Below are 14,414 nucleotides of genomic sequence, written 5' to 3'. Positions count from 1 at the left end.
TCCTGTTCCAGACACTGGAGGTAAAGAGAGACCAGGGAGGGAAGTCCCTGGTGGTCCATGGTCTTCTCTCAGGCCAACATATTACACTAGTGAATATATACGTGCCTAACGAGGCACAAATTGATTTTCTAAGGGAAATATTGGAATCTGGGGGAGAATCAAGGACAGTTCTATATTGTAGGAGGTAATTTTAATATGGTGCCAGACCCGGATGTGGACAAGTCCACACATCCAAGTTATTCACACTCCGCAATGACATACAGTGTAGCAAAGAAATTTAGACTGCTAATTAAAGATGTTGGTCTGTTGGACGCCTGGTGCTGCTCGCTTAAAGGGCAGAGAGATTATTCCTTCTGTTCGCCCACACGTGATTCGTATTACAAAAATATTATCGTTTCTGGATCTCCAAATATTCTGGTACTGGTCCATTCAGATATAGGGCCTATTACATGGTCGGACCAAGCTCCGGTGGCTATCTTTTTTGATCCACCATTCGCTAAGATTCAGTCATTTCAATGGAGGATGAATGATTCTTTACTTAATTATCCAGAGATTAGCGCCCAAATTGGAGACTTACTTAAAAACAATTTTCGGTCTAACAATGGGGAGGCACATAAAGCCACGTTAGAGGACAGCTTATTTCAATAGCATCACACAGAAAGAGAGAAAAATGGAGAGACAAAATTATTTAACGGAAAAAATTATTAAGTTAGAAAGCTCACATAAAAAACCTAGTCGAGGAAAGTATATAAAATATAAAATCCCAAGCAAGGGAAGAATTTAAGAGATGGAGGTTGTAGAGAAGGCCCTTAAATGGACTAGGCAGAAGTACTATGACAAGGGAGATAAGTCAGATCGTCTACTAGCAAACAAACTTAGAGGGGTCAAAGCGAGGGCCTCTGTCCCCGCTATTAGACTAAAAAGTGGGGGAGTGACGTACAATCCTTCAAGGATCGCAGAGGAATTTGCTAAATTTTATATCGAACTTTATGATCAATACAATTCAACCCCGAATGCTAAAGTCCCGGGTTTGAACCAGATTTAGGATTATCTTTGAGATTGTGCCCTCCCAAAAATTGACGGAGGAAAATCTTAAATGCAAAAATAACTCCGGTAGAACTGGGAAAAATGGTCGGTTCTTTAAACCCATCAAAAACACCGGGCCCAGATTGGCTCTCAAATCTTTACTATAAAAATGTTATAAGAATTTTAGGGCCCTGTCTGCTGGATCTATTAAATGATTTTCTCAGTGGAAAACAAATTCCTCCACAGATGCGAAGGCCAATATAGGGGTAATCCCTAAAGAGGGAAAGTATCCTTTATGTTGTGGTAGCTATAGGACAATCTCACTGCTTAACACTGAATTGAAAATCTATAGCAACATTTTAGCCAACAGACTGAATTCACTATGATCAGGTGGGATTTGTGAGTGAGCGCCAGGCATCAGATAACACAAGAAAAATTATTAAAGTTATTGATCAAATACACAAATCCAAACTGAAAGCTATGATGCTGAGCCTAGACGCGGAGAAAGTGTTTGATAGGATAAGGTGGCATTTTCTAGATAAGACACTAGAGGCATTTGGATTCTCCGGAATCTTTCTACAGGGAGTCCGGCTCCCTATCAATCACCAAAAGCCACCCTGAAGATACCAGGAGGGGAATCTAATAATAATTAAAATGGGACTAGGCGGGGGGTGCCCCCTTTAACCCTTTCTCTTTGTTCTGACTATCGAGCCTTTAGCGGCCACCATCAGAGCCTCCCCAAATATACAAGGGATCAAAATCAAAGATGAGTGCTATAAAATATCGTTGTTTGCAGATGATGTTATTCTCACAATATCTAACCCATTAACATCTCTTCAGAATTTGCCGTCCACCCGTCGGGAGTTTGGGGAGCTCTCGGGGTATAAAGTAAATATGGGAAAATCAGAAGCCCTAAATTTGACGCTTACGGAAAAGGAGGTTGAGGTGCTTAAATGACACTTTGACTACAAATGGAAAAAGACCCATCTGAAATATTTATTTATAAAATATTTTACCAGGAAGTAATACATTGAGAGTTACCTCTCGTTTTCAAGTATGTCCTGGGCACAGAGTAAAACAAATAATACATGGTTACAAGTACAGTTACATAAATTAACGGTATACATTATATACAAGACATTGCGTGCACAGTTAAAGAAAATATATATTATGAGCGTATGAAACAGTTACAGACCAGGTTAAAATGTGAGACAGCCTTAGATTTGAAAGAACTTATGTGAGAGTCTCTGGTAGGTTGTTCCAGTTTTGGGGTGCACGGTAGGAGAAGGAGGAACGTCCGGATACTTTGTTGAGCCTTGGGACCATGAACAGTCTTTTGGAGTCTGATCTCAGGTGATAAGTGCTGCAAGTGGTAGGGGTGAGGAGCTTGTTCAGGTAGCTGGGTAGCTTGCCCATGAAGAATTTAAAGGCAAGACAGGAAAGGTGAACTTTGCGCCTAGACTCTAGTGATGACCAATCTAGTTCTTTGAGCATATCGCAGTGATGTGTGTTGTAGTTGCATTGGAGAACAAAACGACAAATTGAATTGTAGAGGGTGTCAAGTTTGCTAAGGTGGGTTTGAGGAGCCGAGCCATATACTATGTCTCCATAGTCAATAATTGGAATTAGCATCTGCTGTGCGATACGCTTTCTGACCAGGAGACTTAGGGAGGATTTGTTCCTGTAAAGTACCCCTAGTTTGGCATAGGTCTTGGTTGTCAGGGTATCAATGTGCATCCCGAATGTTAAGTGGGAGTCAAACCATAAGCCCAGGTATTTAAAACTAGTGACAGGGGTTAGGGTGGTGTTAGCGTTGGTTCTAATCAGGAGCTCAGTCACTAGAAGCTTTAATTTAGGAATTTCTTACCAGAGATTATAATTTATTTTATAAATATAATTATCCTGACCTATTCTCCAAAATTAAAAAAAATCTACAAGCCTGGAATATTCATTGTATATCCTGGATAGGATGTATAACTGCAATTAAGATGAATATTCTCCCTAGACTTTTGTACTATTTTCAGACATTACCGGTAGCTGTCCCACATTCAAATATAACAGAAATCCAGAATCAAATTATGCAGTTTATCTGGAAACACAAACAACTGAGGATAGCTAGGTCAATTATGGTGGACGTCAATGAAGGAGGTGGTATGACTGTTCAAAATATTCTAAAATATTATATAGCTTCCCATATGAAAAATGGTTTATTGGCACTCCCCGAGAGGAGTGTATGCCTGGGTGCATCTGGAGAGCTTGCTAAAGAACCCGATTGGTCTGTCTTTGTTGTGGTCTAGTACTGGGATGGGAACTGGGAGACAGTCAGAACAGACAGTAATTGGATTTACTTTGAAAATTTGGCAAATGGCAAAAAAAATATAAGGTTGTGTTGGCCCCGTCTAGGCTCAAGACCCTGTTCGGTAATCCAGGGTTTACCCCGTTTTTTCAGGGTCAGTGTTTTTAAATTTGGAGACAGAGGCATTCTGGAGATAGGAGATTTATTAGAAAAGGATACATTATTGTCCTTTGAGGAACTGATGAGAAAGTATGGTTTGCCTTAAATTGAGCTATTTAGGTACTGTATATGCAGGTTCAACGTTTTGTGTCGGGGTCTCCATGATGAGGAATTTCCTAGACATACGAGGAAAATTTATGTAAAACAAAAAAGTACCAAAGAGGTTTGATATCATCTCTGTACTAGGGGTTAACGTTTAAAAAAAGATACCCCAAACCATAAATATGGACCAGTGGGCTCTGGACTTCCAGACTGAAATAAGAAGGGAAGACTGGGAAGATATATGGGATAATGCAGGTAAAACCTCTATATGTACAGTTACTAAAGAGACTACAGTACAGGCATACCCCGCATTAATGTACACAATGGGTCCAGAGCATGTTTGTAAAGCGAAAATATACTTAACGTGAAGCACTACCTTTTTTTCACTTATCAATGCATATACGTGCATAACTGATTTAAATAACGCATGTGTAACAGGCTCTATAGTCTCCCCGCTTGCGGACAGCTTCGGTACTGGTAGGGAGCCAGTATTGCTGTTCAGGACGTGCTGACAGGCACATGTGCGAGCTGCCGTTTGCCTATTGGGCGATATGTCCTTACTCGGGAGTGTACTTAAAGCGAGTGTCCTTAAACTGGGGTATGCCTGTATATATAACATTTTATTACATTGGTATTACACCCCCAAAAGACTAAAGCAGATGTTCCCAGGGACCTCAGACAGATGTTGGAGGGGTTGTGGACAATTAGGTGATTTAGCACATATAGGGTGGTATTGCCCAGTAATGCAGGGGTATTGGAAGACCATTGTGAAACTAATTAAAGATGTGACTGACATCAAAATCCCAAAAGACCCAACTCTGATGATCCTAAGTAAACCTATGGAAGATGTGAATCATTACACACAAAGATTGATTTGACATATTCTGACAGCAGCTAGATGCGCTGTAGCAGCAGTGTGGAAAAAGCCACTCCGCCCTCCAGAAGAGAGGTTATTAGAAGGGTCAATGATGTTCAATTAATGGAGAGACTTACCTAATTTCTGAACCACACCACTAGGAAGTACTGTATGATAGTCTTGGAGCCCTGCGACGCTGGATAGGGGTGCGCTTCCTGAGAGAGGATATAGGAGGGCCGAATGTAATGTAAAATATGGTGTTTACCAAATGTTACCAAATGTTGTATGATATGTAAGGTGACTGTGACAAAATGGTTGTTCTCCCCCCCCCTCTTTATTTTTGTACCCCTCCACCTCCCATTTTTGTGTGAAAAAACAATAATAAAAATATAAGTAAGTAATATAAGTGCTTCATGGAAATCCCGTTACTGCCAGATTTGTGAACGTGAGCATGTTTGTGAGCACTCCTGCACCCCTGCTGGCTAAATGAAGCGACTGGTGCTACCTGCGCATGCACAGAATCGGCTGGAATTCCCTGCACATGCACAGAAGCGGCCAGCGCTGCCTGCACATGCGCAGAAGCGGCTGAAACCGCCTGCACACATTTGCTCGCGCATGCGCATAACAAACAAAGAGCCAGGTGGGGGGAGAAAAGAGCACAAACCCAAACACGGTGTGTGGGATCAGTGGGACACACACACACACCTTTTGCAAGTAATGCCATTTACATACTTTAAAATCAATCACAATCATAAAAATCAACACAATTTCACTTACAAAAGACAAAGTTTCACTTAATACGCGCGTGCTCGACACACTCCCCTTATTTTTTTACATCTTGGTGAAGTGCAGAAAGTTTCAGCATCTAAACAAAGTGTGCTCACGTTATCTGCCTACACAGCTTGTAATGTCACCTGCAGTAGTCCAAGAACCCAACACGCCACAAGTTAAAAACAGAGCTACCCATTCCATGGAATTCAACTTTGTACATGTTAGAGCGTCTCTGAGTAGCGCAGTGAATGACAACATCATGGCTTGGAGAACTCCAGTATTATAAAGGAACAGAACATAGCTTTGTAGGACTGCTACCAGCTTTCTACAGCAACAGGGCTGAGCCACCGAAGTATTTACCAGCTTAGCTGCTACTGACTGATCTGCCATCAGTGCCCTCTTCCTATGGTGTTTTAGTACCACTACCAACTAGTGGCTACCTCCTCCCATCTGCCGCTATCATCATCACTATTGCCAATTGTTAACTTGCAAGACTATGTAATGACTGTTTCCATGTTACCAGCTGCAGAGAGGAAAGTAGATTAAATCATAGATTTTTTGACCAATTTGATTCCAAATGAAAATACACTTTACTGACTGGTTGTATGCTGAGCTTCTACCCATTCAGTCCTCCCAGTGCTCATGGCCTAGATCTTATCACCACCACTGCCATCCTCATCTTTATTGCTAGTTGGCAACTTGCCAGTGCCATCATTTCATTTTGTATTTTGTTTTTTTGTTTTTTTGCATTTTGTGGTTGTCCTAACAAGTACACCATGTTTCTTTAAAAGACTTGCAATTTCCCGGGCTCCAATATATTAAAATCCAGCACAAAAAGCCCATTACTAGAGGTAGAAGTACAGGATTGATACTGTTATGGTAACAACCATTGATTAATTAAAAATGATCTCTGTTACAGCCAAAGGGATAATTAAATACAGCAAGTATTACACAGAGCAAGTTTATCTCTACAGTATTAGGTGTTGCTATTCAATTTTCCCTAACATCATTTCGTAACAACATTCCTGACAGCAAAGAAAGTCCTTGCAATAGACAATTTCTGTTTGAAAAATGATAATTTTTCCTGCTGATAATGTTCTAAGCATTAAAGAAACTCTAAAATATTAGATGACTGATTTAAATGAAGCAGAAATGAAGGATTTAAGGATTCTGGGTCACTCGCAGAATGCCATACAATATGTCTTGTGCTTACTTAGCGTCTTCTAGCGACCTTGTTTGGTTCCCTATGCTGTCTATTATGAGAGTCCTGCCGCGTCTCATATTTCAACTGGATAGAAGAATGAAGACTGCCTCACCAAGGTTATGCCGCTCCAAATAGCAATTGTTGCTATTTTATTAACACAATGCAGAAATAAAGTTACAAAATGTTTCTGTGGCAATTTCGCCCCCTACATGTATATAGATTACAATGAAAGGTATGCAATAATAAAGGAAAAATAATTGTAAACAGTGACTTTCTAGCTATAATATTAAAAAAATTTTTATAAAAAGCATGCACTCTATATAAGTAAGCCTCTTGAAAAAGTGTTTTGAAAAAGAAGAATGGAGAAAGGAAGTTACTAGCTGGTTGTTTGTGAGAGGGATGATGAGAGAGATATGAGGGATCAGAGGGGTGAGAGAGATGAGGGAAGAGATGATAGTGAGGAATGAGGAGAGAGACGGGGACAAAGAAGAGAGGGATGAAAGAGTTATGAGAGGAAGAGATGAGGAGAGAGTGATGAGTTAGAGATTATATGAGGGATATGAGTGAGGGTTTGGGTAGAGAGAGGGGGATTTGAGATTAGTGAAAATGAGACAGTGTAACACATACTGTATAACATGATAGCTCACCCAAAAAAATTAACAAAAACAACCCTCACTGAAGTGACTCCAATTTAGTTCTACTGACACAGATATTGAGGGAGAAGTTGTTCAGCATAAGCAGCATACTGTATATCATGTAATCTGCATGGAAAGCAAAAATGGGCGAAATGTTTGAAGAAATTAGAATGATGGGGACTGTTTGTAAAGCTCCCAAATAGAATGAGTGTAGCAGAGTAGTCAAGGCGTTGGACTAGAACACACACGTTTTTAGGTTCGCCAGAGAATCTCTGAAATGCAACAGTACTTTGAAGTTTCTAAAAGAGTTTACTACACTATTTAAAATAATTTTGTTTTTGCAGAACTGTGGCCTGCCACCAATATTAAATGGACCAGGGTCCTTTACTGTATTTGTTCCAAGCAATAAAGCAGTTGATGCTTTAAGAGATGGGAGGCTAATATATCTTTTGACTAAGGTGAGAAATGGATAAATCATTTATCATTTATTAGACTGTTATCAATTCATGCACTGCAGCAACTAAACCTCAACGAATTCCTGTCATAATGATCACAATGGTGACAAAGTGATAGTGTAAAAACAGGCGCTGAAACGATACTAGTGATCACCAATTTATAAGTGAATAAATATAAGCTTAGAATAATACTAATAAAGTACGTGAATTTAAGTGACAAATAATAGTGCAAAAAACACGTGTATATAAGAAGTTGTAACCCCTGCTCAAACCCTCTGGAAGAGACTGTCTTCACTGGTCCCAGATGATCGATATATGTTCTCACAACCCAGGGGGAGCATAAAGGGAAAAACAACAGAGAAAACACAAACTCAGTGCAGACTGTATGCTACAGTGTAACAATGTGTGAGGAAACTTGGCTCTCGTGTGCAGCCTACTCACAGGATAGCAGTAAGGTAAGGGCAATAACAGGACCTGTGGAATCTTGTAGTGTTGTCTAGGTATAGACAGGAGACCTCTCACGTTCATGAATCAGATAGATGGGAACATGGAAGGGTAAAAAGAAATCTCCATGGTGCAGGTCAATATAAAAAGGTAACTTTATAATGTAGTTAAAAAATGCGCACTTACAATATAAAAATCAAACACAAGCATTTGACACTATAACAAGTGACTCAGGAGTGTAAGGATGTGGCCACCGCTCACCGCAGCTGCTTATCCGCTCTATACCGTGGTGCTGTTGGGATCACCTCCAGAGACTGGCTTGCTCACCGCGCCGCCGTTGTTGTCCTATTGGGCGAAACGCGTAGAGAGAACCCGCCCAGGAAGTGCACGGATTGGTCCTGCTAGCCGCTTGTCAAACAGCAGCACCGGAAGTGACGTGACGGAGCTCAGTGCGCGAACCGGAAGTGGCGTATCGCATCGGAGAACGCACTGGAGGTGATGCCGATAGCACTACGGTGTATAGCGGACACACAACGGCGGCGCGGTATCGAGCCAGTCTCTGGAGGTGATCCCAACAGCACCACGGTATCGAGTGGACGAACAACGGCGGCGCGGTGAGCAAGCCAGTCTCTGGAGGTGATCCCAACAGCACCACGGTATAGAGCGGATGAGCAGCTGCGGTGAGCGGTGGCCATATCCTTACACTCCTGAGTCACTTGTTATAGTGTCAAATGCTTGTGTTTGATTTTTATATTGTAAGTGCGCATTTTTTAACTACATTATAAAGTTACCTTTTTATATTGACCTGCACCATGGAGATTTCTTTTTACCCTTCCATGTTCCCATCTATCTGATTCATGAACGTGAGAGGTCTCCTGTCTATACCTAGACGACACTACAAGATTCCACAGGTCCTGTTATTGCCCTTACCTTACTGCTATCCTGTGAGTAGGCTGCACACGAGAGCCAAGTTTCCTCACACATTGTTACACTGTAGCATACAGTCTGCACTGAGTTTGTGTTTTCTCTGTTGTTTTTTCCTTTATGCTCCCCCTGGGTTGTAAGAACAAAATGATCACAATGTAAATGTGTTACTTCCGGTAAGAGGGAATGGAGGACATGGTACTTTGGCCAGTATTGAAATTGAGCAATTTATCAAAATCAAGAATCAGATGTATTTATTTTTACACACACTTATCCAGATATACCAACCTATGGTCCCACCATGTGACATACGGTCTTGTCCACCAGTCTTCTGGTGAGGTGTAAACATCACATGGGAGACGGTGAGAAGAGGGTTGTTTCACAATAGGGTCATATCCATCTGCAGGGAGCGGAGCACTGGGATTTGGTAAATGATAAGTATGCTTATCTTATTGCTTCAATTTTCAATTGAACTTTCTAATTATGGGGCTTATTCTGTAAGCTCCATTAGAGCTATACCATGCGATCTGCATGGACAGACCCATTGTATGTATGTCTTTATTTGTATAGCGCCATTAATGTACATAGCGCTTCACTGCAGTAATTTACGTGACTATCATATAAATAACAAATAATATACATAACACATAAAGGGGAGAAGTACTTCAGACATAAAAGTAACATTAAGGAAAAGGAGTCCCTGCGCCAAAGAGCTTAGAATCTAATTGGTTGGTAAGAAGAACGTGCAGAGACAGTAGAAGGGCGTTCTGGTAAGTGCGTCTGCAAAGCGCCAGAGTTTATATATGCGGTGTTAATTATCAGCCATGGAGCTACTCGTATGCTTCCTTAAGCAGGTGTGTTTTGCGGTGGGTCATAAAGGTGGATAGAGAGGGTGCTAGTTAGATATTGAGGGGAAGGGCATTCCAGAGGTGAGGGGCAGTCAGTGAGAAAGGTTTAAGGCAGGAGAGGGCTTTAGAGAGACAACATCTACGAGCAGAACGCAAGAGACGGGATGGTGTATAACGAGAAATTAGGGCTGAGATGTATGGAGGAGCAGAAGAGTGTAAAGATTTAAAAGTGAAGAGTGGAATTGAGTGTGAGATTCCGGATTTGATAGGAAGCCACGAGAGGGATTTCAGCAGGGGAGATGCTGAGATACATTTAGGAAAGAATAGCGTCATTCTGGCAGGAGCATTTAGGATAGATTGTATGGGAGGCAGGTGAGAGGCAGGAAGGCCAGAGAGCAGGAGGTTACAGTAGTCGAGACAGGAGAGAATGAGGGTCTGTGTCAGAGTTTTTGCAGTCGAGCAACAGAGGAAAGGGGGTATCTTGGTAATATTGAGGAGGAAAAAACGACACGTTTTAGCCTTGTGAGAAGAGAATGTGAGAGAGGAGCCGAGTGTGACCCCTAGACAGGGGGCTACTGGATGAATGATAGTATTTCCAACAGTAATGTGGAAGGAGGTAGCAGGGCCAGGTTTTGGAGAAAGTATAAGGAACTCTGTTTTTGCCATGTTAAGTTTAAGTCGGTGGAGGGCCATCCAGGATGATATAGCAGAGAGACATTCAGAAACTTTAGTCTGTACAGCAGGTGTAAGGTCAGGGGTAGAAAAGTAAGTTTGTGTGTCATCATCATTGAGATGATATTTGAACCCAAGAGATGTGATTATGTCACCTAGAGAGAGTGTGTAAAAAGAGAGGAGGTCCCAGGACAGAGCCCTGGGATATCCCCCAGAGAGATCGATAGAGGAGGAGGTGTTGGCAAAAGAGACACTGAAAGTACGATGGGAAAGGTAAGAGGAGATCCAGGATAGAGCTTTGTTACTAATGCCAAGAGTATGGAGAAGGTGAAGAGGGTGGTCCACAGTATCAAATGCTGCAGAGAGGTTGAGTAATATGAGCAGAGTCTAATGACCTCTATCTTTGGCAGCATAGAGGTCCTTAGTTATTTTAGTGAGGGCTGTTTCAGTGGAGTGAGCAGTGCGGAAGCCAGATTGTAGAGGGTCTAGGAGAGAATAGGTATTGAGAAAATAGAGCAAGCGTATAAGGCAGGAGGGAGACAGGCCAATAGTTAGACAGGTAGGGTCAAGCTTGCTGTCTTTGAGTTATGGTATAACTGTTGCATGTTTGAAGGAAGAGGGAATGGTACCAGAGTAGAGGGAAGAGTTAAAAATGTATGTGAGTGTAGGAATTATAGTAGGAGCAAGAAGTTTTAGGGGATGGGAGGGAATGGGGTCAAGAGGGCAGGAGGTAGAGGGAGAAGAGGAAATCAGCAAGACCCACCTTAAGACACACTTGCTTAAAGCAGCATATGAATAACACTGTGGATATTCTGAACACATGATACATAAAGTTTGACCCCTGCAGACGCACTTACCAGAACTCCCTCCTACTGTCTCTGTACGTTCTCCCTACCTAACAATTAGACTGTAAGCTCCTCGGAGCAGGGACTCCTCTTCCTTAATGTTAGTTTTATGTCTGAAGCACTTGTTCCCATGATCTGTTATTTATATTATCTGTTATTTATTTGATTACCACATGTATTACTACTGTGAAGCGCTATGTAAATTAATGGCGCTATATAAATAAAGACATACAATACAATGACACATCCTACTCTGTGACAGCGGAGAAAGAGTCAAGGAATGCAGGAGGAGAGTTAGGAAGAGGTGTAGGATGGGAGGGGGATAGAGAGGGGATATTGTGACATATGGATTCCACATTTTACTTGAAATAGTCAGCAAAGTCCTGAGGGGAGATGGAAGAAGAACAGGCAGCAGAGGGTGGTCTGAGTAGGGAGTCAAAGACAGAGAAGAGCCGGCATGGATTAGACTTGTGCGTGCTGATTAGTGAAGAAAAGTAGGTTTGTTTAGCTTGAGAGAGGGCAGAGTTGAAACAGGATAGCATAAATTTGTAGTGAAGGAAGTCTGCAGGAGTGTGAGATTTCCTCCAGGGGCGTTCAGAGGAACGAGTGCAGGAATGCAGCATGCACGTGTGGAGGTTTAGCCAGGGTCTGGGGATAGAAGGGTGAGAACAGCAGAGAGAAAGCGGGGCATGTAGCTCAAAAGAGGAGGATAGGGCAGAGTTGTAGTTCCTGACCAGGTTGTCAGGGTCTGGAGCAGAACCGAGAGGAGAGGGACGAAGTAAAATGGAATCAAAAGCTGGTAGGTTAATACAGCGCAGAAACGACGTGAGAGAGAGAAAATGAGATTAGATGATGGTCAGAGAGAGGAAAAGGGGAAATGGAGAAGTCAGAGAGAGAAACGTTTTTAGTGAAAAGCAGATCTAGGTAGTGGCCATCCTTGTGGGTGCTGGCTACAGTCCACTGTTGAAATCCAAAATAAGAGGTTAGAGAGAGAAAGCGGAAGCCCATGGGAGAGAGGGGTCAATGTGGCAGTTGAAGTCCCCAAGGAGAAGAACAGGGGAGAAGAGAGAAAGAAAGAGAGTTAGAATTCAAAGTGAGAGAGAAAGATAGAAGGGGGATGAGTAGAGGTAGGTGGGCGATAAATGACCACTACATGGACAGGGAAAGGAGATAAAAGCTAGACAGTGAGAGCCTCCAAGGAGGCTTTCCGTGCAGATCCCACGGTACAGAGTTGATGCAGTTTACAAAATAAGCCCTTATAACTTAAAAAAATACACATTCCTTAGATGAGGAGATTCACTTTACTTTTTTTCTCTTCATCTCATATTTCGTTAAAATCAAATCAATACAATATTTTAGAGTCAGTGTTTCATCAATTTGTGGAGTCTCATAAATAAATATATACTACTGTGAATGTTCTGAGAATTGCATTGTAAATCAGCCCAAATCACAAATTTTTAGTTCATCAAGATGATGCAACTGAAGAAATGCAACTCCAAGCTGGAAAATCCTAACAGTCATTATGCCATACTCACTAAATAGTGTTTATCCATATCACAAATAGGCCTTGATCTGCCAAAACTGAGTTAATATTGCACCCAGGAAAAAAATACTGGGTCATATTAACACTATTTGATGACCTAAGTCAGCAATATTACGGTAATATTTTCCTGGGTTTTTACTTTTAGATTAGATGCGATGCAGTAATTAACGTAACCGATAATAATGCAATCATGGGGAAGGTAATGTAATATTCCTACCATAGGGTTATGTAATATAAATTATTGCATAACCCTATGGTAGAAATTACATTAACCCTTTGATACTTGTGGCTGCCAATGTACACCACAGGCATCAAATATTTATAAAGCTACACTACCTACCCTCTTTGGCTACCCAAGTGGCTAGTAATGTAATGTATATACACTGTATATCTATATCTATAAAAATGAAAACGTTGTTTGTTTGCAGAAAACATTGTATATTTGCTTTGTGTATGGCCAATCTGATTGTCCCGTTGGTCTGTCACTCACCCTCTGGCCAATCAAATTGGTCCGTGGCCCGGCCCCGCCCCCGCATGCCTCTCATTGGCCTGCGTGCTTCTATGACCTCAACCAACTGCCACACTCTCACCCATGGCCGACACAGCTGGGGGGGGTGGGACACACACAACCATCCGGCCACTCTCCTCTTCTCCTCCTCACCCCGCATCCCGCACCGCCGGCTCCCTCCCCCCCATCAACCCCCCTCACCCGCAGCTCACCTCCCTGCTACCTTCCCCCTCAGCTCCACTCTGGCTCCCAACCCCCGCCGAGGGCGCTCCCCCCACCCTGCCCCCCGCCAGGAAACACCATTTGCCTCTCAGCGGTAGCTCTGCCAGCTCCCTCTCCTCTCCCCGCGACACCTCTAGCGAGTGAGCAGTGAGCAGGAAGCGTCAGTGTCACTCCGCAGAGCGCGTTCTGAGGAGCACATTCACAGCCACACCAGCCAGTAACACACGCTCCTCCCGTCCCCCAATGCTCCCCAATACTCACAGTAGCCACAGAGCCACAGAGCCAGGAAGGCCAAAACCTGAGGAATGTGCACTCACACCAGAGCTGGCTGCATTTAACCCCATGGGGAGAGCCCCCCCTTACAGACTGGAGGGAGCAAGAGACAGCACAGGCAAGGGACTCCAACTGACTGTGTGTGTGTGTGTGTGTGTGTGTGTGCGCCAGTTGTGTGTGTGTGTGTGTGTGTGTGTGTGTGTATGCGCCAGTTGTGTGTGTGTGTGTGACAGTGTGTGTGTGTGTGACAGTGTGTGTGTGTGTGTGTGTGTGTGTGTGTGTGTGTGTGTGTGTGTGTGTGTGTGTGACACTGTGTGTGTGTGACACTGTGTGTGTGTGACACTGTGTGTGTGTGTGTGTGTGTGTGTGTGTGAAAGTGTGTGTGTGTGTGTGTGTGTGTGTGTGTGTGTGTGTGTGTGTGTGTGTGTGTGTGTGTGTGTGTGTGTGTGTGTGTGTGTGTGTGTGTGTGTGTGTGTGTGTGTGTGTGTGACACTGTGTGTGTGTGTGTGTGTGTGTGTGTGTGTGTGTGTGTGTGTGTGTGTGTGTGTGTGTGTGTGTCACTGTGTGTGTGTGTCACTGTGTGTGTGTGACACTGTGTGTGTGTGTGTGTGTGTGTGTGTGTGTGTGTGTG

General features: G+C 42.8%; 1 protein-coding gene across 4 annotated transcripts in view; it reads left to right on the top strand.

The window, feature by feature from the left end:
* Positions 1 to 14,414, top strand: part of STAB1 (stabilin 1) — a 474,288-nt gene that overhangs the window by 158,401 nt on the left and 301,473 nt on the right. For all 4 annotated transcript variants that reach the window (XR_012788655.1, XM_075575004.1, XM_075575003.1 and 1 more), the window contains exon 15: positions 7,394 to 7,507. Coding sequence is in view for 3 of the 4 variants with exons in the window: in XM_075575004.1 (XP_075431119.1) it covers positions 7,394 to 7,507 (114 nt within the window). In the remaining variant the exon portion in view is untranslated. The remainder of the gene's footprint in view (positions 1 to 7,393; positions 7,508 to 14,414) is intronic.

Source organism: Ascaphus truei, chromosome 17 (assembly GCF_040206685.1).
Source record: "Ascaphus truei isolate aAscTru1 chromosome 17, aAscTru1.hap1, whole genome shotgun sequence".
Lineage (NCBI taxonomy): Eukaryota > Metazoa > Chordata > Amphibia > Anura > Ascaphidae > Ascaphus > Ascaphus truei.
Note: the sequence above shows the minus strand (reverse complement) of the source record. Positions and strands in the feature narration are given on the sequence as shown.